This window comes from Montipora capricornis, chromosome 7 (genome assembly GCF_036669925.1).
Source record: "Montipora capricornis isolate CH-2021 chromosome 7, ASM3666992v2, whole genome shotgun sequence".
Taxonomy (NCBI): domain Eukaryota; kingdom Metazoa; phylum Cnidaria; class Anthozoa; order Scleractinia; family Acroporidae; genus Montipora; species Montipora capricornis.
This window is the reverse complement of record NC_090889.1, coordinates 5,111,345-5,138,844: the sequence shown is the minus strand read 5'-3', so window position 1 is coordinate 5,138,844 and position 27,500 is coordinate 5,111,345. Positions and strand designations below refer to the sequence as shown.

The 27,500-nt window shown below is 39.9% G+C and overlaps 2 protein-coding genes across 5 annotated transcripts in view; one reads left to right on the top strand and one right to left on the bottom strand.

Annotated features, from left to right (window-relative positions):
- The window catches only part of LOC138058014 (serine/threonine-protein kinase WNK3-like), a 45,224-nt gene extending 43,275 nt beyond the window's left edge, over positions 1–1,949 (top strand). For all 4 annotated transcript variants that reach the window (XM_068903911.1, XM_068903910.1, XM_068903909.1 and 1 more), the window contains exon 13: positions 1–1,949. This exon is cut by the window's left edge and continues 54 nt beyond it. In XM_068903911.1, coding sequence (XP_068760012.1) covers positions 1–901 — 901 coding nt within the window. In that variant the 3' untranslated portion in view covers positions 902–1,949.
- A 4,146-nt stretch (positions 1,950–6,095) lies between these two features.
- The window catches only part of LOC138058016 (cubilin-like), a 30,058-nt gene continuing 8,653 nt past the window's right edge, over positions 6,096–27,500 (bottom strand). Inside the window, exons 3-15 of the mRNA XM_068903913.1 lie at positions 22,459–22,593; positions 21,613–21,850; positions 20,701–20,825; positions 18,833–19,057; positions 17,657–17,803; positions 15,522–15,673; positions 14,604–14,687; positions 14,157–14,285; positions 13,552–13,711; positions 12,079–12,414; positions 9,510–9,716; positions 7,480–7,662; positions 6,096–6,450 (exon numbers count right to left, since the gene is read on the bottom strand). Coding sequence (XP_068760014.1) covers positions 6,293–6,450; positions 7,480–7,662; positions 9,510–9,716; positions 12,079–12,414; positions 13,552–13,711; positions 14,157–14,285; positions 14,604–14,687; positions 15,522–15,673; positions 17,657–17,803; positions 18,833–19,057; positions 20,701–20,825; positions 21,613–21,850; positions 22,459–22,593 — 2,279 coding nt within the window. The 3' untranslated portion in view covers positions 6,096–6,292. The remainder of the gene's footprint in view (positions 6,451–7,479; positions 7,663–9,509; positions 9,717–12,078; positions 12,415–13,551; positions 13,712–14,156; positions 14,286–14,603; positions 14,688–15,521; positions 15,674–17,656; positions 17,804–18,832; positions 19,058–20,700; positions 20,826–21,612; positions 21,851–22,458; positions 22,594–27,500) is intronic.

Genomic DNA, 27,500 nt, shown 5'->3' with positions numbered 1-27,500 from the left:
ATTTAAAAAGAAGATTGAAAGCAAAAAACAACGCCAGCAACAACAGCGTGCACAACAGCATCAACAGCAATTGAAAGACGCTTATCAAGCCCAGCTGAAAAAAGAAAAAATGAAAGAACAACAACAACAGCAAAGTTCCGTGGCGGTGGCGACGACACAACATCAGAGTGCATCAAGAATCAAGAGCATTTCAGATGAAGTGCTTGTGGATCCGCTCGTGGATCATGCCAAAATTAACGGATGTTATAGCTCCGAACTCGTAACAGCAAATTCCAACTCTCAGTCAAAAAAGACGTTTTCAGGAATTGATAAAGAAATTGAACAATTGGCTCAGTTTGAGAGCAAAACAAAGAAGAAGCCTTCATCATCCGTGGTACAAACGAGACAAGCTGGACAACAACCCGCTGGCAAGACGGAGACGAAGTTGAGTTTAAATCAAATCAAGGTCAATCAACAAACCAATAAACCAGTACAGAATGTAACGCACCCTGTACCCACAAGAAATGGACCACAGGTGGTTACACAAACTCCAGTACCACAACAGCAGCCTATCGGAACTTTTACTGGATCGAGAAATCCTAGCTTCTCAAACTTGCAGGGTCCTCAGGGTGCCCAGGTGCCTGTTTCCAATTATAGCGGAACTGCTGTCAATGGTCCTTGGAAAGGTGGGCCTGAGAACGTACCTTCGTGGGCCTCCGGTATGGAGGAGCATCAGTGGGGAACTCCTGTTGCTGAGCCTCAATCTCCATGGTCTTCAGTCCCAGGCAGTGTAAATTCCGGATCTAATTCTAGTGGACAGTATGTTGTAAGAGTGCCACAGCAGTTTGTACCAGCGACCAATGTTACGGGGCAGCAATTCGTGGTGCAAGCGGCTCCACATCAACAAATACCTCACCGGTAGTTTGAACAGACCATTAAATTTAGATACAGCTCCATTGAAATGAGCTACGGAAGTAGAATTTTGTGGTGCAAGGCAAAATGATAGCAACCCAACTCCTTGATATGAACTGAAAATGGCATAAGGCTTTCCGATGTGTTTTTTTACCGAAAGAACACCGGCACTGGAAATCATGCTCTTGAAACATGCAAAGGCTCTTCTTCTGCCTCATAACCGAGTTGTTAACGGGGAGGGAGGAGTCTGTGTAATGACGAAATATTATCACATAATATCTACCCGGTAATTTTACGTGCTTGATAGATATTCTTTGGAGTTGTATGCCGCACAAATTGACACCGCTGCATATGGACATATTTTTGTTAGTACCAGGAAACGTAAATTGCGTGTCTTTGTGGTGGTGAATCTTGCTGTCTTCCTTTGCTTTTAGTACCACAATATTGTTTTTACTGCACGTATAGACCATAAAGCAAAAATGTAGTTAAGGGTTTAATACATTTCAGAATTTATAGAGACCTATTTTCTACTCGAATGACTTGGTTAATGTTTGTAGAGGGTATAATATAATTATTTGAACTATTTTGGTATCATCTTGGTTTTATCGTGAAGAATGTAGATTGGCGGCCATATTGACATAAATAGCATTGTAATAGCGGTCTCCTGACCTCCAACTCCTGTGATCTGTGATTTGGGTGACATCAACTCTCATTATTTTTTTCCGTACGTTAAGTGTTTGCTTACCAAGATTTGAGATGCCGTGACGTCACTGTCAGCATCGACGATGCTTTTGAGTCTATTTTAAGTGAATGCACCATCGTAAAGGTGCAATGATTGGTGTACTTAACCAATTCAAAGATCACGGGATAACTATCAACCTATCAAGAACTTGACAGAAGGAGATAAAGCCATTAGGCAGTATCCTCTTTCAGAATTCGAGAAAGCCGTCTTTTCCTTTAAAGGTGTCATTATTTTCATTATTCTTTACTCGGTTTTGAGAATTTCACTGACGATTTTTCGTTTGTCGTCGTTCATTTGAATAAATTGGATCATTCAACGCCTTATCTTTTGCTCTATCTAACCGCACCTCTTCTCGTGCTTCTGTTCGTGTGCCCCCCCCCCCCCCCCCTCCACCACCATCCTCCCTCCAGTCACTTTTCTACCGCTTCAGAACTCAGAGTTAAAAAAAAAGGGTCTGTGTTTTGTTGTGGGCCCCGTAGTTTCAGTTGTTTATTTTCGGTAACCGATTGTCTCAGCGCAAAAGCGTTTTTCTGACAAGTATTTTTTTCTCTTTGAAGACCCACCCTCCTCTCTCTCCATGTCTCTCACACTCAAAATGAAGCAAGGGAGTGAGTGTGACTCGAATCAACAAGGGATTGGCAAAATTACTGAGATGACACAACGTGGCAAAACCATAACAAAGTACTTGACTATGTACACTTTTTTCATTGAAATAGACCGAATGCATAAATGGCGGCCAAAAAAATATTCTTTTGTTTATGTGCTAATTAGACTCACTAGCCTCGTTTACATGGACAAAATACAAAAGAAATGTTGCTTGAGAGCGAGGCTACTGAGTCTAATCAGCACATAAACAAAAGAATACATTTTTGGCCTCCATTTATGCATTCGGTCTATAGCCCCTTTCAATTATATTGGAAAAAAGAGTAGGCGTGAAGGTAGCTGAAATAGAGGATGTTACAGGGCCGTACGGAGATACGAAATTTCGTATCTCCGCACGGCCATGTAATATCCTCTATTTTTTTTTTCTCAAGCATCTTAGCGGGGCCGGAATCCTAATAGGGAGCTTAAGCACGCGCGTTTTTGAGACGCGGACGGCAAGCGGAAGTGAGTTGTTTTCCCTTTTAACTTGTCTTCCCTCAAACACATTTCCATTGCTAAGTATCTTTTCTCCATTAGAGATGATTAGTATAAAAATCTGTGAGACAGCACTGTCCTGGCACGCGAAATTTTATCTTCCGGTTGCCGTCCGCGTCTCAAAAACACGCATGCTTAAGCTCCCTAATTGCTTGAATGTGATTGGCCAATCGCGCGCTCGTAGCCGGTCCAGCGCGCGCGCGGTGCACCATTGTTAAGAAAATATGGTAACCCATCGATGCGAGGAATCTTGGTTTTATAGCCATGACGTCATTAACCGTGCGTACGTCCGTCCGTCCGTCACCAGTCCATGTATACCAATGTGACCAGTATCATGCTGCCAACATTATGGAGTACTATTGCTTCTCACAGTTCTTGGTAATTTTTCGTCAGTCCTAGTTCTGCCCGTTCTTCCTTTGTTCTATTCCTTCCTTTTTTATTTGTATTCATTGTACAGTAGTTTCTTAATCATTCCATGAATTGCTTCTTACCCTTAAGCCCGCATGACGTATCTGTTGTAGACTTCGTCAGTCTGTATCGCAGTTTTCATTAACCGAATAAACTCTATGTTGTGATTCATGTAGCTTCAGACACGTCACAACGAATGGTCAAAAATGGGGCATCAAAAGCTTCGAAAAGCATGAAATAAGATTTAATTTTAGTTATAGTTATACAATTGATTACTACAAGTCAACAATGAAGTCCCCTTGAACTGTTTAACTCGGAACTCGATTTCACTTGCCAGTCTTAACCCTTTCACCCCTAAACCGGTCATACTTAGTCTTTTACTCAGTATAACGCCAGAGTATTTTACTGTCTGACGCCAGATGATTTCACTCGTCAATGGGGAACCCAAGGAATCATTTTTTAACAATTTAATGTGAATATCCGTAAAAACGTAGAATTTCTAACATCTTTTCCATGTATTCCCATTTTGGACTACGGTCAATCAATCAAACCCTTGCAAGAAGGAGGAAGAGTTGAATAATTGTCTTATTAAGGTTCGCTTTAAAATACCTTGCTTGAACCGACGCCACTACCATCCCCGAACTTCTAACACCCTGAAGTGTTCCACATTGGTGCAACAATTGTTGGATGAGGCTGCGTGACGAAAGATCCAGGAGGGTGTTATCGGGCATGCGCCAAAGGCCAGGACGGACAACAGCTTTAAGACAACAGCTTAAGACAACAGCATCGGAGATCTGCATAGCTTTTATATAGGTCGAAAGTAAACTCAATACTGATTTTTAGAACTCTAAAAAGTGTAAAGTATGTATCGAGTTTTAAGAGTGAAGCGACGTCATTGTTGCAACATATAGGGAATTTGATTATGTTCCTCTTTTAAGCAATGATATTATTGTTTTGTAGCGTTGTCGTTGCTGCAGCTGTCGTCGTTTCTTAAGCTCCATAATAGGGACTTTTAAGATCTACGACGCGGTGGTCAACGAGAACACCACGAAACAACGATATCATTGGTTAAAAGAGGAAAAATAATCGTGCTGCACGTGCGGCACGCATTTTAGCACATAAACGTGGGGTTCTCTGCACAACAACGACGTGAAATCACCAAATTTGAGGTTTTGACGACAACGTGAGCATTCAAATGTGAATCTTTCGATCTCTATTTTTGCTCTGAAACCGCTCGTACCAATTTAGTTTTAGGATTCTTCGGCCACATTGTAAGGCGCGAACGAGATGGCCAAACCGCGAGAAACTTACGATAGTGCAACATTATATTTTGAGGTGACGTTTTCGTCGACGTCGGCGTCGTAGATCTTAAACTCCCTACTGTCCTCTATTGCACGATTGACCATCGAGATCGTTATCCCTTCACTCAGGTATCGAATAAAAAAAAGGAACTTGTGGAAATAGAGAAGTACCAACTGCTTAGCTGAGGGAAAGATACACAGACCTCTCACAGTATCACAAGGAATGTTTTGAGAAGACCTCCACTTTTCAAAAAAATTAAGTCAAAGAGCAAAGCTTCAGTAAGGTAGCAGTCTTATATGAGAATCAAAAAAGTTGTTTTCCTGCTCTGGAATCATCATTTTAATATAAAAATACAAAAATTTCGGTACTCAGAGCGCAATTAAAGACTTTTAAAAAAGTGGGATATTTGGTATTGTAAGCAGCCACTTTTAATTGTTTCAACTGTTTTAGTCTGTTCTGTTGGCTTCGAGCCAATCACATTATACGTTACGAGAGCTGCTTCATGACGCAAAAACTTACAGAACCGAGACACAACTATATTTTCGTCTAAAGACCACAGAAACTGCCACTAACTCTGAAAGGCCGTTGTGTCGCTTCTCACATTTCAAGAAAAGTAAGTTAGCATTCCTCAATCGCGCACACACTTTCACTTAACCACGCTTTGCATAATTCATCACGTACTGTTTTCAACATAGGGAAGAGCATACTAGGAAAGACTTCGTAACTGCAAAAAAGGGACTGTGGTGCCAGTTTTGTTTTGAGGATTAAGGGCGGCATCTGACATGTTTGATAAGTACACGACAAAGCTTGACGTTACCACTAGTAAACTGCTCTATTAGGAATGGCTAGATATGTGTCCCATTATATATGGTTTCGGGAGGGGATACCCTAGGGATTTTTAAGAACTTGTTGCTGCTTTCTGGTCCCAACGGCAATGGTCCGGGAAAGGATCACCTTTTAAAGTGCCCCTGTGACCAAAAAAGTCAATTCTTACTTTCCTTTGGATTTCAAAACTGTCAACTAAACACTAAGCTACCAAATTTTTAAGTCTTTGATTTTCAAAAGACAACTGTTTATTTTAACTGGAATTTTCCTACTTAATGGTCCGCCATTACCAACTTTAAGTTCTTGAGAGAGCTGAATCCGGGAGAACATGACGTCAAATGTTCACCAGTTTAAGAATGCAATGCGTGTTTACGCTGCAGAATTAATATGCAGCACAGGAGTTTTGGGCTTTCAGACTTTTAATCTCGCGTTTTGCATATATATTAAGCTGTATTCGCACGCCGAAGCCTTTGACGCCACTGTTTCCTTGGATCCAACCCTCTGTGGTCCAATTGGTCAGTTTTGAAGGTGAGGAATGGCGGACTGTGAAATCCAAAACTTACACTCAAAGTAAACGGCCTTTGGATAAGAATCAAAGCTCAAAATGTTGCCAGTTAGGTGTTAAGCAAACACACTTTGAAAATCTGAAGAAAAAAAGGAAAGCATTTTTTTGATCACAGGGGCACTTTAAGCTTGAAATGCTACAGCAAAAAGCAATCATCAAAGGGAAGCTGTTGTTGTCAGTTGCAATTACAGAAAGCACCGCGTAATTAGTGTTTGTTTTCTTTCTTGAGGTAAATTCGAAGATTGATCACATATCACTGAAACTCTAATATTTAAGTCAGCAATCACAATGAATATAGTGAACTAGACTCTTATGTGCTATGAACAACATTCGCAAAACAAGTAAACACAAGAATAGAAAAAAGATAATGAGATAAATATTGTAATATATATTGTACACCCGATATTTTTAAAATAACGGAGTTATTTTTCAGGAATTGCTATAATCAACAAAGGCATTAAACACAATAGGCACGGTGATGCCCTTCTTGAATGTCCTTTATTTCGGTCTCTCTTCTCCTGACCGCTTGCCGATGTAGCTGCACTGCTAGTCAAAGGCTTTTCCGTTTGCTCTGGGGAAACTGAAATGAAAACCAAACAATAATTAGTTTGGGGACTTTGAAGCTACATCATTTTTGGCATCACACAACGCTAGTGACGCGACAACTGATGGCTGCATAGGAACGAGACAATGAACTCAGACCGGCCTGACTTCGTCTCGGTTGCTGGACCGAGACGAAAAGCTCTCGGGCCGGTCTGAGTCTGTACCGTTCTCATGTAAATGACAACAAATCTCATACCGTCTCCAGAGATTTAAGGCGGCCTGTATGCTTATGGGTCAGCGATATATTTTACTAACCCTAACCATATAATCAAGCAAAAGATACAATTTCATCCCGAAACCAGGCACCAAGCATTTCGTCCCGGTTTCATGTAAACGGCTGCAAAAACTTTATACTGGTACAAGTTTATACTGAGTGGTCTGAGTTCGTCCCGGTCTGATGTAAGTAGCCCCTAAGCAGCATCAAGCTATGTCTGATTGCGCTGGTTAAAATGTGAACTGTCATTTTCGTTAATATATATTTTATTAAATTCTATTTAAACATATAGGAATTCAAGAGGATGTAACACAGCAACGTGTGCTTTGTTTTCGTTTCATTAAGGGTGCGTTCGATTGACCGTATTCCGGAATAGGAATACATGGAATATAAGTTAAAAATCCTTCGTTTTTACGGAGATTCACATTAAAAATTGTCAAAAATCTGCTAAAATGCTATTTTAAACATACTTTTATTGTCCTTGCTACTTTGAAACGCGCCAAACATACCGTTTTAATCATCACTCCACATATTCTTATTCCGGAATAGGGTCAATCGAACACGCCCTAAATGTCACTTTGATTCCAAGTTAAAAGAGGGGAAAATATCGTCAAGCACGCAACAGTCCAAAAGGTAGAGCACGAGGTACCTTCAACAAGGAACAGAGATATGATTTAAATTCGGATTTTACAAGTCTCCGATGAATCGAATCAACTCACAAGACTGTTAACTTGTGGGGCGTGGCTATGTAAAGCCTTACTTGCCCGCATGCGCCCTTCACTGGCTACTCACCGTTCGCCTGGCGAAATGTTGTATTTGGAAGTCTTTTTGGTGGGATAACACTGTATTGAAGCACGAAACCTTTCCCTGTGGTTGTATTATCACTGTGAAAAGTGATTCGCATCTTATTGAATGTGGAGATTACTTGACCTGGAACGTGTTTCCCACAAAATTTCCCCAACACGGGTGAGTAATCTACATATGAGGGAGAAAAAGCAAAATGTATTGGCTGTTAAGTTCATAGGACAGTATTTTTTTGTTATCCTCGATAGTATCGATTTTTGCAGTGTCTTTTTGTGTTTTACCATACGAGGTGATAGCAGTAGTGTAAGTTGCAAAGCATAATGGCTATTAGCAACCTGTGAAGTGAGTGGTTGCTTACATAACTCGAGGCTCTGTTCTAACGGATGGTTACAATTACTTAGGCCTGTTTTTCAAAGAGTTTTCAAATCTCTTGCTATAAAGTGAACATAAAGTATTTCTCTTTTATTTGCAATTTCGGCGCAAACCACTTTGACTCAAAACTTTTTGGGTAGCTTTTAATTTTCAGATCAGTGTTAAACTTTCACTCCAAAAAGGAAGGAAATTACTGTCTTTGGTAAACGCAAAGCTTTTTCCCTAAAGCGTACTTATTTGTATACAAGCTTTATTAAGGTTAATCCCCCAACGGGAATAAAGAAAAGACCATGTTCGTTATTGATACTTTAAGCCCAAAAACCGTGTCTCAGATTTCTTATTAGGTGCTCAAGTCAAGGGAAAAAATATACTCAATAGTGCTCTCAGAGAAAAAAACAACTTTTTTTAAAAATGAAAAAGAAAAGAGAAATTTGTAGTAAATACAGATGTATGGCGAGCAGTTAGCGACTTGGAGTTACGAACGCACGCACAATTCGCCAAAATGTTACTTCGAGAAAAAAAAGGGAAGTAGAATTTTGGGCGGCAGCACTTTCATAATAGCGTCCAAATAGAATATTCTTTTGTTTTAATGCTAATAAGCCTTTCTAGCCTCGTTACGACGATGATTGCAGAACACTCTGCCATTTCAGAGGTGTACCCTTGATGAACGTGGATACGCGGACACTTTGAAAAAGACCACCCCTCCCCTAGGAGTATTCCAAGTGGAGATCGAAGTGGATACACCGATCCTCAGTCCCGTTCAGTGAGATAAGAAAACGAGACACATTCTCCTGCGAGACTGCGATAGTATTAATTTCTATCGAAATATACAGACTCTCTGACTTCGTATACGTATTGATCCCTTTTAGGCCGGGTTCACCTTAAAAGTAGCCGGGTATTCTCTATATAGCTTCATCTTTGTGTCCTAGAGCATATTTATCGGGTGTTAATGTACACTTAATGTATGGTCCCGAAGGAAACAGTTAGTTTTGTTTTCTCGAGAGTCCTGATGTTTGCCTCGAGGGAAAACAAAACTAACTAGTTTCCCGAGGGACCAGACATTAAGTGCTTTGTTGTATATTTAGACTATTCCGTCAACAATCACAGCAAAACATCGGACAACAACTGTGGAATTGTATTCCGATCAGGACACATTTGAATTTAATCAGGGGCACGTGACCAAGAACCAACCAATCACAGTGCTCGTTTTGGCGAGTGAAAGGCTAGGTATATAACAATACAAAATGTATCCCGCTTCCTTTAGTCAACAAATATCGCGAACAATTTGTTTTTCATTATTTGTGTCCTTACTGACTTCATTGTTTAATATTCCAAATTTAGTGGAAGCCAGTCGAAAACGGAGAAGAACTTTGAATGAATAATAAGTGAAACTGTTACGAAATTTAGCCATAGCTGGCAACCAAATCAAGCCAAACGTAAAATTTTGTTTTTTGAATATTGTTCAGCCTAACAGTTTACCTCCATTGTTTGTAACTTGAGTGTCTAAGTTATGCTTGACCGACATTTTTTGTTACGAGCCTTTGATTTGTGTTGTTTAGAAGTAATCGCTGGGGTAATGTTGAGTAACACTACACAAAATCAACTGCACTGCCGTGACATAGCCACTTTAAGTGAAGATATTTTACCTTGTCTACCATCCTGAATTTGCACGTAGTCTTGGCATTTCTTATTATAGGGGGGCTGCAAATCAAACTCGATAAACCGAACGGCGATCTTATACCCCGGGGATGTGAGAAGAATCCATGTACAGGCTTGATTATGTTGATATGGCAACGGATACCTCGGTGATACCAGCTTGTTATCACTTGAAATCTCCAAAATTGCTCCACATCCTAAAAATAAAGCATTGGCGTCAATGATAAAAATTCACTGAATAAATGCAGAATCATTTTGGCCAGCTCTAAAGCTGAAAGACATGACCTCGAAAAATACGCCTAAAGGTTAAGTTTGCATTGTATAAATATAAGGTACGATATAGATGGATTTTACAAAACACTTTAAAAGAGAAACTATCTATAACAATGTTACATAGCGTTTCGACGACCTCATTGTCATTGTCGAATGTGACGAAAAAAACATTAAGTGACACTTGTATATTAACACAGAAATAAGTGTGTATTTCAAGAATGCAAATATACGGCAACGTGTTCACCAAACGAATTTCGCGCGAATAGAGTCGCACATCACTGGTTGGCATTCGATTATGTTAACATGAGTTCGTCTAAACTTCATGTAACATTTTTATCGTTACTTTTCCTTTTGAAATGTTGTATAAGGTAGGTCTAACTTTCCCTTTTTCAACCTTGTGAAATGTAAGAGGTGCTGTTTATAATAGTACATTATGGACTCTCTCTGGATTTGGTAACAAATCAGCGCCTTCCGTCCTTACGTTGACAGTTAGGGAGCTTACGCAACAGGACGGCTGGGAGACTCAGGACGGCAGAATGACGAAAAAATGACGCGCGAGACTGTGCATCCCCGGTCTTGCACGACATTTTTTGGTCATTTTGCCGTCCTGAGTCTTCCAGCCGTCCTGTTGCGTAAGCTCCCTAAGGAACTCAACCCAACTTGAGGGTTTTCTCTGCATACTCCGGTTCACTTGTCTTCTTTCATTAAAATCGACTCCTTGGTAATTACATCTAACTGTGATGCTGTGTTTAGGAATTTACCTTCCCCTGAGACGTCGTAGGATAAAGGGAAGAGAAAAGTCTCTACGAATAATGATGGTCATTTTTTTGTTAGTCGATTCTTTGAGTAATCACAGACACGCAGGCCAGTGACGTTTCACACGTTGACCGGTTGGATGGACGACAGAAACGGAGTATCTTTACTGGTCGTCTATCTACAGCAGAAAATGATTTTTTCAGTGTGTTTTAAACATTTTTGCGGACAATTTACGCAAGACCAAGTGATTTTCTTCGGCGATAAGCGATACAAAGGAGCCAAAAGGAAAACGAAACACTCGGGACAAAAGGAACAGCTTGGTCCTTGGCCAACTTTTTGGAAGATTGCTTTAAGAATGTTCCCTCTAAATTGTTTAGGTAACCCCCTTTTCTCTCCTTTTTCTACCAAAAAAAAAACAACAACAACAAAAAATAAAAAAATCAGAAGCAGCAATCTCAATTTTTTTTAATCTGCAGAATGAGTCGAGTGAGGGAGGGAGGAAGGATAGTGTTGACTTCTTCGGACACAAGAGAGGGTTTCTCTCCTGCAGGAGACACTTTTTGTCCGCTTTTTCTCTTGTGGGACTTTCAAGTACGTTGAAACTGAAAATATTCACGGATCAAACCAATGATTAAGTTTCATATTACAAAAAAAACTTGTATTACTGTCATTACCTTCCTAATATCTTTTTTTGAAAACTAAATGCTTTGTTAAGTTAATATTACTTGGAAGTCACGTGCACAATTTGAAAATCAAGAATGACCTTCATTGACATTGATTTCAATACTTGATCTTGAAGCTCTAATTTCTATTGGTGAACAATCCGTTCAGTTAAAACGTTCGGATCGCTCTCCTGAAGACCGGCTAACCAGACCCGAAACAGAAGTAAGTGAATGTACTTTGTAAAGATTATTTTCAAAATTGTCGTTAGCGTTCTTTACCATTTCAGATCGAATAATTGTCGAGTTGTTGAGCTGTTGAGTTGTTGAATTGTCCCGAATCATCTCAAAGCAATAATTGCGTTCGACATTGGGAGAACGCAACTTCTAATCTTGGGTTCCCTGTGCGTAGGTGAGCTTTGACAAGTTTTTCGTTCGTCTGCTTTTTCAGCGCCATCTTGAGTTACGTCATACGTGCGCGTAAATAACGATCGCGCTGATTTTGGCAAGGGGCATTTCTTAGTAATAATCATGCAGACAATTTCAACAAAATCATGATTTTCACAAATTTAGTTTTTGTGACGTCATCACGTCGTTACTTCAAACTTTCTATTTTTAGCCACATTCCTTAAGCCTCACATACCCGTTTAATAGTTTATGGGCGGCCATCACCACCAAAAAAACAAGACATTGAAAAAGAACAGAGCAAACGGAAGTGGTTTAGTTATGGTTTGCTAAACGAAATAATTCTTTAACTAAACCATTCTGCTACAGAGCACTAGATCATTTGATGTTGACCTCATAATTTCACATTTCGTCGACGGTTGGATTCTCAGTTGAATAAACCAATTTGAATTAGTCTGTTCCGTACCTATAGATTCCGTTCGGTATTTGAGTTCAAAGCCCCAAACGTCTGAACTATTCTCCAGTTGGATTTCCAGCGCTATCTGGCTTGATGCGGGAAGACTGGGGACTATCGGAGGGGAGGCGCCGCAGTAGGTCTTCCTTTTCCCGCCATGTCTGTCATGTAATGTCACGTAACCGTGACGGCATGGTACATCAAAGTAGGTGAAATGAAAGTTTACAATCATGTTAGATGAGGTTGAATTACTGTGGATAAAAAGCCATCGGCATAATTTGGACTGTCTGTAAATCCCCCGAACACTGATTTTCCCCAGCCTCTCCATAGAAATTATACCACCACAACCTAAGAGAAAAGGAAAGAGAAATTAACATGAAAATGAAAAGCATACATGCTTCACGTGTGAGGCAAACCAGACTTCAACCCTTCCAAGAGCAGCCTGTTGACCTCCCACCAGCTGGTCTCATTCAGGTTTATTGTAGCCCATTTTAGAATTTGCATCTCCGGTGTGGGCCGCGTTACCCGCCTGTCTGGTTCAGTTGGTGGAAAGCGTGCAGAAGTCTGCACTAAGAATCATATTTCCAGATTGCTCTTATGAGTCGGCACTCGTAAGGTGTGGCTTGCCTACGCTGTTGGCGTGCCGTGATGAGGCTTGCAGGCGTTTCATTTCGAACACCAAGGAGTCCAGTTTGCTTGTACACTTGCTGCCACAGCCCACGAATGTCGTTCATGGGTACGGGTTGAGGTCGGGTTTTTCCCGTTCTGAATTCCACATTGTCAAAACGGACCGCCTCAGTAATTTCATTTCTCACAGTTACAATAGGGTTTAATTGTTTTTGCCTTCTGTGCCTAAGTGTATTTATGTGTTTTGCGTAGAATTGACCTCCCTTGTAATTTATTGTTACACTACCAAAGGGTTAAATAAACTGATTATTTATTTATTTATTTTAACCAATCGACTATCAGTGTCTCTTCTCTTTAATTAGCTGTTATGATATGACCCAGCTATGACCACAGATAAAGTAGCACTCGATCACATTGACTACTAATCAAGAGGCCGGTTAATTCGATTCCCGTTTCAGGAAATATACGTAAGATTTCAAACAGAGTGACTGCAGGTAAACCATGCAGGCTATGCATGATTAGTTTCGTCACACTCAACAAACGCAGGCTACTCAAATGCAGCCTGCAGTAAGCGCGAGAAAACTGACGCATGCGACATTAGCTTTGCCTTTGTTTCTGATTGGGAGAGAATGTGAAGAGGAACCGCAACTAATCCTGAAATCAAGCTAATCGCCAAAACACCCTCGACAAAACGTTTGCCTTGTGAAGTAGTTTATTTATCCCTGCAAGAGACTGAGTTAAACGAGCGCTTTCAACTACAGTAACTTAAAGACTGAATCAGGAAGACCCGATAGATGCTTCTACACTTTTAAAACAAAATAGTTGTTACAACAGTGCGAGACGTGGTATCCACTTTACCTCGATCAAACAAGCAGCCATACAACTCAGCTCGAAGACACATGTGTTGGACGGGATTGCTTAAGAATCTTGTTGGAAAAAGTCTAATCTTCTTAGCTATGATGGCCGGTGCAAGAACGTTTTTCCTTATGTCTTTAACATTCTTGTTCCCAGTGAACGCCTGGTGAAAATAAAATGAAATTTCTAAAAATGGTGACCATAACCATACTTTTTTGGAAAAATTAGGGAACTAGTCTTGTTTTAGATGATCCGCCTTCAATATGATGTTTGTAAATATATTTATATCATACGTACATCCGTCTTCATTTTGAGAGCAACCAGGAATGGAAGCCCGAAAATCATTGAGATTTCACTCTTGTGTTTCATATATTCTTACCTACTGAAAAATTTACATTGGAGAGAAGGACTGTATTATTTTAACCTGAAACATGCATTCAAAAATGTTTCCACTTCTTTTAAACTGCTTTCTGCGAAAATAATTCAGGCCAAACACAATTCTCTTGTCAGCTGTAGTTTGCTCTTTGATGCCTCTCAAGGCTTACAATTTAAGATGGCCTCATCACAGTCAAATTAAATCTAGGTTAACCAAATACACTCTCGCTTACTGTAAAACCTATATTGGAGCTGTGTTCTTTGTTGTCTCTGTAACTGATCCAGTGCTTTCCATCGTAGCTGTATTCTACTTTATAACGTGACACATATCCCCAGTAAATGGTACTTGGCAACTGATATCCCTGACAAGGCAGTAGACACATTGATTACTAATGGTGGCTCATGCACGTTTTAATCGTTTCAGTTCACTACTAAGTCATCATTCCTTCTTCCACGAGTGTCTTGTAACTCAGAGAGTATGTATAGGAACTAGTAATCAAAAGTTGAAATGTTGGACTACTGTTGGAACGGAGTCAGTGAAGCAAAATTGCAAGTGTTCTGCCGTCCTTGTGGAAGCACTCTTAGTTTTCGGAATATACCCACATAACCTGGTTATTCTCGAGATTCAAAATCTATATATCATTTCTTACGACCTCAAACTATATTTTTCCTTCTTATACCTGTGTTGCAATAGCAGTTATTTCTGTAAAGTTAAGGAGGTCAATCTCAAAATATTCACCACCAATCTTGTTTAACATCTGTCTCTGAAATAAAATACGTTTAAAAATTCAGGGCTAAAGTGGACTTTAGATAGGCCATAACGGTCCGGTTTTAACATTCCCTTTTGAAAGCCCTCACAGAATTTTTCCCCTGCTTCTTCTTCAATTCCCGAACCACGTCTCCGTGCTTAAGTGGAACAGGGTTTGGGCTTATAACATCCCCTAGTGACACGTTTTTCACTACAGCACTCTTGGTTTCAATAAACAAGAAATCCTAAAAATGAATTGTTAAATGCTGTGAAACAGGAATAATGGAATTCTAGTGAGTGCGCCATTTGTGTCCAGGATGTAATTTCGTATGAATGTTATTTGTCGCCAATTTTCACTACACGTGAAAATTTTAGAAAAAATTATTCAGTTCTAATTGGTTAAGAAAGTTGAAGTTTTCAGGTAACACAGTGCAGAAACGAGGTAAAAAACCAAGCATTCTGATTGGTCAATGATCTAAGAGAGTCACAGTCAATCGAATGAGAGCCATGTATGGCGTATTTTTACGTGATTGCGTGATATACTTCTGCATAATGATGATAAGCTATCTGGAAATTTTTTATGTACATTGTTTATCAGTAATCACACGATTTTCATCGTGCAATTTGGAATAAATAAGCACACGTAATTTTTTTTCAAAATCTTCAAATTGCACTCGTCCTACGGGCTCGTGCAATTTTGTTTATCTTTGAAAAAATACTCGTGTTTATCCAATTTCACTCGAAATCATGTAACTACCTATACTAATTCTTTGGAAAGGTATTTTTTACTGTGTGTATACTCGAAATTAACCTTTATTTGTTTGCAAATATGCAAATCAACAAAGCTCACCTGACTGCACCATGAGTACGCACTCCCTACCCTCCCATACTGAGGAGTCATGTAGAGCTGCCCCCGGCCAAGTTTCAGTGAAAAGTAAGATGAGGCGGAAAGCTGAGAGTCCCTAACTCTGCCATCTTGTAAACCAATAGATTCATTGCAGTCTGGAAAAGAGAGCCATACTTAATAACAATGTCATCTCCAACGAAAAATCACTGCTTTCCTGGGGATTTTTTTGAAGTCTGTGAAATAAACTGCTTCTTTTGATGTTAAAGGGGCGATGGATAGATTCGATTCAAGTTGTTTGAAAATCCCCAAAAGGAAGAGAAAACAAACAAAATAGCTTACGTAGAGACAAAGCTCGTGTATTGTCGACTGTCATACTTCTATTGCGCATAGTAGCCAATCGCGCATGGCCACAACCTATCACTGGTGCATATCCATAAGTGGCCATACACAATCAGCTATAAACCCACATTCCACACAGCTATGGCCGTACCGCCGTATGCATGCAAGAGCGTGGATCTTGGGAAAAGACTTAACATTGATCAAGAGAAAATAGATAGCCAAGCTAAGGGGGTGATTTAAGTAAAGACAGAGTGTTGGTTGAAACGCAATTTAAGATGTCGGTTGAAACGGAATATAAAAGACAGAGAAAAGGAGGAGAGTGGGGAGGTGAAAAGCTAAGTCTTTTCAACACCAAGATGTCGTTTGTTATCCGAGCTCTAAGTACAAACAAGGATGAAAAACTAAAAATCAAGCGAGACGCTTAACACATTAAATGTGAAATTTTGCCTATCAATAATTAATAGTTCATAATCAGTTATAACTAATTATTTATTATTTAATATTAATCCATTTAAGGTTTAGTTCGACTCCATGAAGACGTCGACGTCCGTTAGAGGATCAAGCAGGACAGGGAAGACCGCTTCAATTTAAAGTTCAATCACCTTCAGCGTTTTACATTCCAGAGTATCTTCAATAATTAAATAGAGGATATTACTTGACCCAACGGACTCAATCTCGCGAGTGAGCTTAGCGAAGGAATACGAGATGCTATCACATAATACGAGATGCTATCACATAATACATTATGACCGCTCCCCATAGAGTCTTTTCAGGGCCAATGAAACACAATCAACGAAACAACAGAACACAACAACTACAACTGTTAAGAATCCCAACTGGCCGGAGGCAAACCAGTTGTCTATTTACAAGTGCAGCTGGGAAGCTGAACCAGGGACTACCAGGAACAAATTCAACGAGTGGTCAGAGCGGGTCTTGAACCCGGGATCTCCGGATCTCAAGGCAAGCGCCCTAACCACTGAGAAGATCGAAGAAGATGAAGAAGATCGAGAAGATGAAATTCGTATCCCCAAGTGGCAATATGTTATGTTATAAACACTGTTGAAGTGTCCACATTAAAAACAATTTATTTTAACCCATTTTGAAAAAGCGAAAAAGTGACCATCAACCGCTAAAACACGCAAAACAAATGTGTAAAACAAATCATGACAATGTCAAATTGAGTCATAAAAATGTTAATGCAGTAAAGAAAATTACATTATTGACTGAGTACGAGGGCCGGACGGGAAAATATTTGGCCCCGAGGTCATGGCGTAAGGACCGAGCGTCATGACCGAGTGCCAAATGTTTTCCTGTCCGGCTCGACCTAAATAAGCATTTTATCATATGGGCCCTTTTTATGAGGCACTCAGAAGATAAAGTTTAGACAAAATTAGTAACAAAAATTTGCATAGAATGTTTATCTAATTTGTTGTTTGCATTTGCTTTTCTGGCTGTATAAACTTTGGATGTTTAAACGCGACGAAATCCCCTAAAATTGCATCGCATGGAACAACAGTACGTGTTCCTCAGTAGGGCCGTACGGCTTTTTTCGGCCCTGCTCGCGCTAATGCGTACGGCCCTCATACGGGCATTTTCCCAATAGTTTTACATTAGAAGCGCGCGCGGGACCGTACGGGAAATATGATAAAAATATCTTCACTGCGCGCGGTAAAGATATGATTTTTTTACGAAAAGGAAAATCCTAGTATTTCATCAGTATCTATATAATGAAAACCAATATGCTTGCCCTAACTTCTAAAAGAGAGAGAACACACCGGATTCAAAATAACTATGTATACCTGTTGAGTGAGTAAGATACGTTCCTTTAAATCTTCTGTGGATAAAGGAATTTGAGCTTGCTCCGGCGTTTCTCTCTTGAAAATGAATGAATAGATCGCTTCCCTTGGTTACAATAACAGGTGGAACATTCTGTGCACAATATCGCCCTGAAACAAATCAGCATACCCTTATTCGTTCTGGTGAAGCGCAGACGCTCCAAATTCAGTGTGAGACATGGCCGACAAAAACATAAGGATTTGCATGAGAAATCCTATAAAAGACTTAAGATATAATACCGTTGACAACCGGAGAATTGAAAATAGCTCAAATCGCGTTGAATCTGGAAAAACACCACATAGGAAGGAAGCGACCCACAATGGCAATAAGGTATGGATTTTTAATTGAGAATTTTTTCATATAATTCTTTTATCGGGATTCCCATAGGAATCCTTTTACATTTGTCTCACACTGAGCTTGGAGCGCCTGCATGTGGGTGAAGTACAATTTAATGGAGTATTCTCTTTTTCTCATGGTCGATGGAGCCACTGATCTTTGTCAGACCATGAGGTGTTTAAACTAATGTAACGGTTGTCCTTACCGGTATCCTCCTTATGTACTTACCAGTAAGGAAGCAAGATTACTATCGCGATGACGTTTGGCTCGGATATTAGACCCTTCGAGTTTTGGATTAGAAATCCTCCGTCCGTTCCACCAAATAACCGTACTTAAGACGACCTTTCCTGCTGTCAAATATGTCGTCTTGTAATTTGATGAAATGACTGCATTTCAAGTTTACAGAATTCAGCTTTGCGTTTTAAATTGTTTGCTATATTTTCCAAGGGAATGAAGAGGAACAATTGTAGGGGCAATACACAAAAAGAGTAGGTTGCTGTTGACTAGCAACAGAGTACTGAGTTACAATTTTCAATAGCGCTTCGATAAATCCATATATTATACTTTTCGCGATTAAGTCAGGCTCCTCAAATTAACGCAGTACAACAAGGAAAAACCAGAAGGAGAATAGTCCTTGCAGTTCTCTTCTTTCTTGAATTGAACGTCCGGTATTTTTTTTCTCTGAGCAGCCTCTACCAACTTCTAGGAATTCCTAAAAGGGATCTTCCCTCCATGAAGTTATCTTTCCACAAGCCAGCCGACACTTGAATAGAGTAATCGCCTTAATAATAGAAAAGTATTACCTAGCACTTGAGCTTCCCTTGAATAGCCTTCTCTCAATTCAATGGCATCAACTGAGCATTCGGAATTTGTACCATTGATCCCCGAAAACTCGTCAAACCGAAATGAGATGTATCGGTCAGCGGGAGCCCGTATACGCCAAACACAGTCGGAAAAGGTAGGAAATGACTCTGGATAGTTTGGTGATTGTATGACGCCGCTTTTCCCAGCGATATCCCCGCCACATCCTGTTTCGACAAGTTATTTGAAAAGCGGTGCATTAATAAAGCAATCATAAGGTGTTTAAGTTAAAAGACAAATGGTCACCTTTTTGAAGTCCCTGTGACACCTAATTTTTTCACCTTTTTAAAAATGTTCATTTAATTACTTATAATATCTGGAGTGTAGAAATTAAAAAAAATTCCCTCAGAGTGTATCCACGCGTTTTAGCGGGCCTTTGATTTTTGGCCGATCTGGTTGGGTCCTGGTAGCTAAGGACATCAAAGAAGTCAAGAATGAATCGTTAGAACATTCATGGCATCGGAAGGGTAACTATCGTCCGAAATTTCTATAAAGACTTAAGAAAAAGCTCTAGATTTTCAACAAGACTTCTATTCTTACACTTTTGCACATTTAATTTCTTTCTGAAGAGATGTGATCAAGTTACTTCTTTTGACGTCATTACTTACCAAGGCCCAACTGGCTCGGCCAAATGTTTGGCGTATAAATCAAACGCTCGTTAAAACGCGTGGATACACTATGAGGGTAATTTTTATGAAGTACTTAACTCCAGACACTATAGATGTTTAAACGAAAAGTTAAAAAACGGGAAAAAATAAGCGCCTTAGGGACTTTAATGACTTTCCGTTGCAAGTAGTTGTATGTTTAAATGAATGCTACTGTGACCAATAAAATCAATTGTTGGATTTCAAAACTATGTTAACTATCACTAAGTCACCCAAGTTTTAAACCTTGGCTTTAAAAAGACACCTGTTTGTTTTAACTGGAATTTTTACCTATTTAATGGTCTGTCATAAAAATATAAAACCTTGAGAAAGCTGGATCGAGGAGAAAATGACGTCAAAGACTCACTAGTTGAAGAATGCAATGCGCGTTTACGCGACTATGCAAAAAGAGAGTTTTGGGCTTTCAGACTTTTAAACTCGTGTTTTCCACACCCAAGAAGCTGCATTTACATGCTCAAATTTTAATCTTGTGAGTAACTGACGTCACTTTTCCATAGATTCAACTCTCTGAGTTGAATTGTTCAGTTTTAAACCTGAGTAATGGCGGACCATGAAATCCAAAACCTCGGCGCTAAAATATACACAGCCTTTGAATAAAAATCAAGCTCAAAATTTTGTTAGTCAAGTGTTAAAATTCTGAAGAAAAAAAAAAGTGATTTTTTGATCACGAGTACCACTTTTTAAAACAATTGTTATCTTACAGCTATATGAAAACAAAGGCAACTTTGCCAGGATATTTACGACCTAGCATGTCGGTTGCTCTACCCATTGACCTTCTACAATTCACTGTAGAGCAAGATAGTTTGTCTCGGTCCTGAATGGACAATAGGGCCGTTTATACGAGAGAAAATAAGCCGCGGCTTACACTGGCCGCGGCGTACATAATACGCGAAAGGAACCATTTATACGAGTATAAACTCCTCGGCCAGGATAAGCCGCGGCTTGAGAAAGCCGTAAACGTAGATTTTGTACCATTTATACGGGGTGTTCGCGTCTTATGTAAGCCGCGGCCAGAGTAAGCCGCGGCTTATTTTCTCTCGTATAAACGGCCCTAATGTGTCCCACTGGTTTGTAGGCTCTACAAAGTAATGTTCCTCGATATTTATGATAATTAAGTAAAAATTATGGTAGAATATTTACATCACCTGGTGTCATTGAGGTGGTATATGAGAGTCCAAAGCCCTTAAAGCGTCCTTCTGTATTTGTCACGAACCGAATTCTCATTCTGCTGCTTTTTGATACTATCAGTGGCGGAATTGAAATACAAAATCTGGGAAAGAGAGAAATTTTGTTTTAAAGTCTTGCTTTCGAAAAATAAAGAACGTTTAAATTGAGATCAGGAGAAGGGATTAAAAAGGGTTTATTTTTGCGCAAAGTTTAACAGTCGCGGATAACTCCATAGGCAACAATAGTCATGCGAATCCCCCTTGTTATCAAGTACATGAGGCAAATCCCCTTCCGAGCTTCAAAGGAATGTATGAAAATAACTCCAGCTGGTACAGAGGACACCTTTATTAGCCCCAAACCAACATTATCATTGCTTGCTTTTGTTGCAACAGACACCTTAGACACATTGAATGACAACAAGAGAAAATGAGGGAGGGAGAGGGATCGAATATAGAAGCGTTAGACAGGACATGTGACGTCCACGGCTATTAAGAATGACGTCACGAACTTACCTAGCGGCTGTAGATTAGCGGCTTTTGGATTCGTATTTTGGTCTTCACACTACAAGCCATTAGATTCACAAGAACTACTCCCACTCCGGGGTTTGGGGCAAGATATACCAATTTCCTAGTTTCTGGAATTCCTTTTCGTCAACAAACTGTAATTCCATTTGGAGTGCCATTTTAAATTTTTCTGACTTTGCGGACGTCTTGGGATACAAACTCCCGTTTTTGTGACATCTAAAAATAATTGAAGTGCAATTAACATATCCCAAGGGCTACACTGGGAGACTCCCTCTCTTGTCTCCTTAATTTTCTCTTGATGAAAATTGAGGCCATCACGCACACGACTGGGGTTTAAGCTTAATTACAGGAAAATGTTTTTCTTACCTTCCAATCTGAGTCTTATTGGATTCTGGTCCATCCCATAACTCTAAGTAGTCCACACATTTGCATTTTTTGTCACAGTTGAACTCTATTTCATAGTCGGTTGAAAACTGGAGACGAATAAATTTACCACGTGGTACGGTGATGATCCAATCACATTCCAATGAGTTAGGGTAGGGGTAATCTGGGAATCGAGGGGAAGAGATACTGCCAGAGGTGTTTGATAGTAAACCATCACACCCTAAGTAGTAAAACGATTGAAATATTTGAAATCATACGGACTTTTAACACTCATTTATACTGCAGTAAGTTGTGTTTTTGGTGAATGCTCTGTTATGTTTTGAGTCTCATAGAAGTATTTGGTCTTTCGGTTGTCTCCTCGAGCTGCTTATTAGGGACTTTAAGATCTACGATTGGCCCTCGTTAGTTTTTGTACTGACCTCGCTTCGCTTTGTCCGTACTGCAATAACCTCAAGCCAATATTTCCCATGCAGTACGGCCCTCTCGCTCAGTTAGTAAGAGGTTAATATTTCCTAAAATATCTGTGTCTGTACCTGCATTTTCAGGACTCCGCAAACTCCTTCTGAACTATGCCTATTTTTTCTTATAAGGCCACGTTACCACCAGTCGAATAACATTTGCAAGTGAACATGTCAACACTTTCCTCTCAGTTGTTAAGTATTGGTATTTGAAACCAGGACCTCCGTGGCAGTAATTTGATTCTGAGTTGAAAAGTTGGTAGCCGGATGCCAAATACCTTGTCTTCCCAACGATTCTTGGGTAATAAATCGTCCTTAGCAGAACAACTATGTTAATTTATCACTTTCGAGGAAGACACATGAATCGTACCTTGCTCCAGTTGGCTTTTGTACGAGGCATTGAAACCCTGATGAGCATCTGACTTGTCAGAAGAAAACCAAATCCTTAAACTGTTGGTACTTGATGTAATGACGTTGGGTGGCAACCTGGTATCACAGAAAACGCCTATAAGCAAATAACATAATCAAGTAATTTTATGATGAATTTATGAGTTATTGAAAGGGGATGAAAGGGAGGGATGACTATATACAAAACGCCATGTGATCCCGGATTGACGGATACATATTGATAAGGCTTGACCGGCTTAAACATCGTGCCGGTGGTGTCTGTGTTTCTGTACTGTAAGGAGATCTCTCGAAAGCAAAGTCCTTAAAGATCTTTCTCGAATTTCATGTTCTGGCTTTCATCAATTATGGGTACAAGTTCAACACAAGAAATTGAAATCATTCTTTTTGTGTGTCACCTATAGAACTCCTGACTGCCCGTTCTCATGTTTTGTTGTGACGATTTAATGGATCAGTATTTGGAAGCTCTTACCTATGAAAAGTTCGTTTTGGTAGTTGGAGACCTCAACTGTGATCTAATCACGAGCTCCTATGAATCGAGAGCCCTGAATGACTTGTGTAGCAGCTTAAATATGAAGCAACTTATAACAGAGCCTACGAGAGTGACTCCAACACCCGAGACTCTGATTGATGTCATCATGACTTTCAATTCAGCCCTTGTTACAGATAGTGGTGTGATTGAAACACACATCAGCGATCATCATCTGGTTTATGTGGTACTGAGCCTCAAGGCGCCGAAAAACTGCATACTTATGTTATATTTAGAAGTTATAAGAACTATGACACTGAGAGCTTTGTGAATGGTCTCGCCCAAGTCCCATGGCATGAAAATGCTTTGGAGGATGATGCTAATGAGAAAGTTGAACATTGTTTTGGAAGTCCTGGAAAGTCATGAGCCTGTCAGAAAAAGGAGAGTCAGAAATCAGCAATGTCCATTTGTAGATCAAGTCATCAAGGAGCTGATGGATGAGAGAGATCAAGTACACAGAGTTTGCTTGTGAGTCGGAGGCTGTTATAGACTGGGAGTATTACCGTTGGTGTCGTAATGAGGTTAACAGAAGGCTATGTGATGCTGAGAGGAACTGTTCAAAAGGAATGACAATCAGAGTAGCAATGCCATGTGGAAGGGGATACGGGACTATATCCCGTCGAAACAGAAATCGAGACCGGTGTATTCGTACTAAAGGGTTATGACGGAACTGGCGAACGAGTTCAATGAGTTCTTCACTTCTGTGGGAGCAAGGGCTGCAGCTGAATCTACAGGGGCACCCAACGTCAACTTTCGGAAAATATCTGTTCGGAAGACGATTTGAGATCCAGAATTTTCGAAACATTTGTTGTAAAATTTCTTGCTTGCCTACCTGTCCTAGGATTTTCGAACATCTAAAACATGGTATAATTGCCCATTTCTAAGGGATTTTTACCCTAAAAAGGTCCCCTAGAATTTTCGGGAGCCTTTTTTCTGGCTGAAATTTTCGAAAAGGTAAGTTTTGATCCCTATAATTTTCGGATCACAAGACTTTCAGCTAGGAAATCCGAACAGATGAAAAATTTTTAGGGGATAAAAATACGCCTATATATACCGTTTAAATACTAAAATACGTTTAACAATGCTATGTTTAAGTGGTTTTGAACTATATTCTCGTTGGGTGCCCCTGAATCTAAGAGGCTTGCTTCAGTTAACGCTCTTCCAGCTTGTAAGGCCCCCTCAGCCAAGACCATATTCCAACTAGAGGAATTCCAATTCCGCGCAGTGAAAATCAAATCTTAATTCAGTCGAATCTTTTCCTTCAATCAGGGCACCAGGAAAGGATAAGTTTCACATGATTGTGATCAAGGATGCCCTACCAGGTATATTTCCAGTCCTGACAGAGCTTATAAACAGAGTGCTTTAACATCAGTTTTTTCATCTGCTTGGAAAGAGTCTGACGTGATACTATTATTAAAGGAAGGGGATCATGAGATTGCTAATAACAACCGCCCAGTATCACCGCTACCCGCTCTGTCTATGATATGCGAACGCGCAGCTCTTAATCAGTTAACACAGTACACAACGCGCCAGAGCTGTTTAACTGAACATCAAAATGGAAACAAGAAGAAAAACTCAACAGAATCACTCCATATTTTCATGTTTGATATGATTCTCGAAGCAACGGATCGGAAAGAAGTGACAGCGTTAGTTCTGTTGGACTTGTCAAAGGCTTTTGGCAGTATTGAGCATGGGATCCTATTAAGTAAACTTCGAGAACTGGGTGTGTCTATACAGGCTATGGAATGGTTTAGAAGCTATTTAACGGTCAGGAATCAGCGTGTGAAAATTGGCTGTGAGGTGTCAGGTCCGCGCCAAGTAGCTTACGATGTACCTCAGGGGTCGATCTTGTTGCCGGCCCTTTTTAATATATACATCAACGATCTCCCAGCTGTCCCTAACCTGTGCTCGCTAAAGAGTTACCTGGATAATTCCCAAATCTATCGCTCGTTTCCTGTCCAGGAGACAGCCAGGGCTGTGAAAAATGTGTCCGAGGATTTACAACTGATTGCCGCCTGGTGTTGCACACACAGCCTGCTGATTAATCCAGACAAAACTAGGATATTGCTTCTTGGAACGCCGCAGATACTAGCTCGCGTGCCGGAGGGTTTCGGCGTTATGCTACTCGGCAAAGAGATACCGCTGTCTTGTTCTGCAAAAGATGTGGGGGTCCTCGTGGATTCGCGCCTTAGTTTTGACGAACATGTAACCGAGGTTGTATCTAAACGTCCAGGTAGCGTGTGCCAAATCAATCGTGTGAAACATTTGTTTGATACTTATAACCATCATAAATTCACTAGTGTTCAGCAAACTGTTCATTGTTCGTCCATGTGGGCAATTACAACAAAAAGGACATTGCTAGGCTTCATAAAGTTCAGAATGTTGTGGCAAGGATTGTGACTGGTTGCCGGTTGCTAAGCAACTGGAGGTTAGAGACACTTTAAGAAACGGTCCAGATAGGAACGATAGCAACAACGGCAACGAACATGTTGGAATTCAATTGGTATGCAAAAAGGTGATAACTTTTCTATTGTCTGTACTTACTTCTGATTGGCTTAAACAGCAAAAGTTAACAAAACTTCATAAAAGCAGTATTATATTCATCCTTACTTTCCAACCATCTTCCATTTTTCATCTGGTCTCAGTTTAAATGAATTCCACAGAAATCGTATGTGGGGAACATGTAAAATTGTAAACGTTTCTTGGCTTTTGTTTTCAACTCTTGTGATTGGTCAAAATCTTTTAACACAAAAAACACCCTTTCAAAGTGGGCTGTAAATGAATTTTATTGCGTTAACAGCTTTCCTGTAGGTTTCTGCATTTTCTGTGTAAAAATGATATCATTCCTATGTGGGGAAAGCCCCGTTACCGCATAACAAAGGAAATTGCTATCCACCTTACACGGATCATTACTAATGGCTTTCAAATGTACAAAGGGATTAGCCCCAATATCATTGTACAATACTGAAGTTTACAACAAGAAGCCAGATGCATACAAGAAATGCTGGGAATAAAGACCATTTCTCATATACGGCTGCTCAGCTATGGAATGACCTTCCAGAAAGTTTAGCAAACACAGATTCATTCAATGTTTTTAAGAACGCGATTAAAGACGTTTCCCGGACGAACTGACACTCAATATGTGTCCAAATTAAAAATTCTCTCAGCCGGATCCTGTCTCTGATGAAAAGTGTATATCTCTTCTTCATACTGAGTAGTCTATGTGTTTTTGATGACAACATCCAACAATGTCCTCTACATCAAAAACAACAGCAAACGACATATATATTATTATTACATTTTATTTGATTCGTTTGACGGAATTTTCACCCTCGTGAGTCTAATAGACGACAGACTTTGCAGAATAAAGAGGTGCCCTATGACATGTGATATTTAATGTATACTTAGAAGAAGCTAGCTGAGCTGAGAAGCTGAGAAGCTCGGCCTTCTGAATTGAAAAGAAATGGGTGGAAATTTCTTTGTTTTAGGCTTTGCCGGCTTTTTAGCTCACTGAATGGCACTTTCGATTAGAATGTACTGCGAAGCAACCAGAATGCATTGCTCCATGGAGGAGCCTCGCTTTGAGCAAGAGTCAGAAAACACGCTCGAACGATTAAGGATCTCATTTAGACGGTCTTCTAAAGGAAGAGAGGTGTACCCTTAACTCCACCTGAAATCATTTTTGCACGGCCAGATATATCACATGATATACTATCCGCCCTTACATCACATCAATCTCTCTTGAAATTATAGTTTTCTTTTGGCAATAGTTTTTTAGAAACGTTTCCATTTAGTTAAAGAACACTTTGGTAGTGTCATAAGTTTCGAACCTGTACCACCCCGTATTACCGCCCAAGAAAAAACTCATTTCATAGCTGCCTGGAGTTCAGGTAACTCTCACGCATCTTAATCATGCGACGTTAATTGTAATTTAATGAATTTGCGAAATATGGCTAAAACCTATCGCTAACTACCTTTAAAACATTCTCCTTCATTTTCTCTGTCTCAACTTGGTACATTTTTGGGAAGAGTTGAAAACACTGACCCCCAGTCCATGGACTACCCCGATGGACTTTTCTAAAATAGACTACTTCTAAAAAATACTATTTCGAATGAGTGCTAGTTATTGAAGGAACCGGATTATATACTTACATTGCATGTACCTGTAAATTATTTTTGTCCGCACGGGCACATGTGAGTGAATTTAGGAGTTGCACCGGTCTCACTTCACTTATATGAAGTAATCGGCCATCACAACAATTGTCGAAAGCTTGCCTTTTTTTTAAAATGGGTACTTAAACTTAATACCGTTGACCAACGCCGTTTAAAATGGGTGTTTAAAATTAGCACTGAAAGAGGCTACCAGTTGACTAATCACAAAGCGTGGTCGTAAGCTACCTAAGACAAAGCAAATAGTTACCCAGAGTTTATAATCACCGGGCTTTGCCGCCTCCTTATGGACCCTGTAACTATACCGG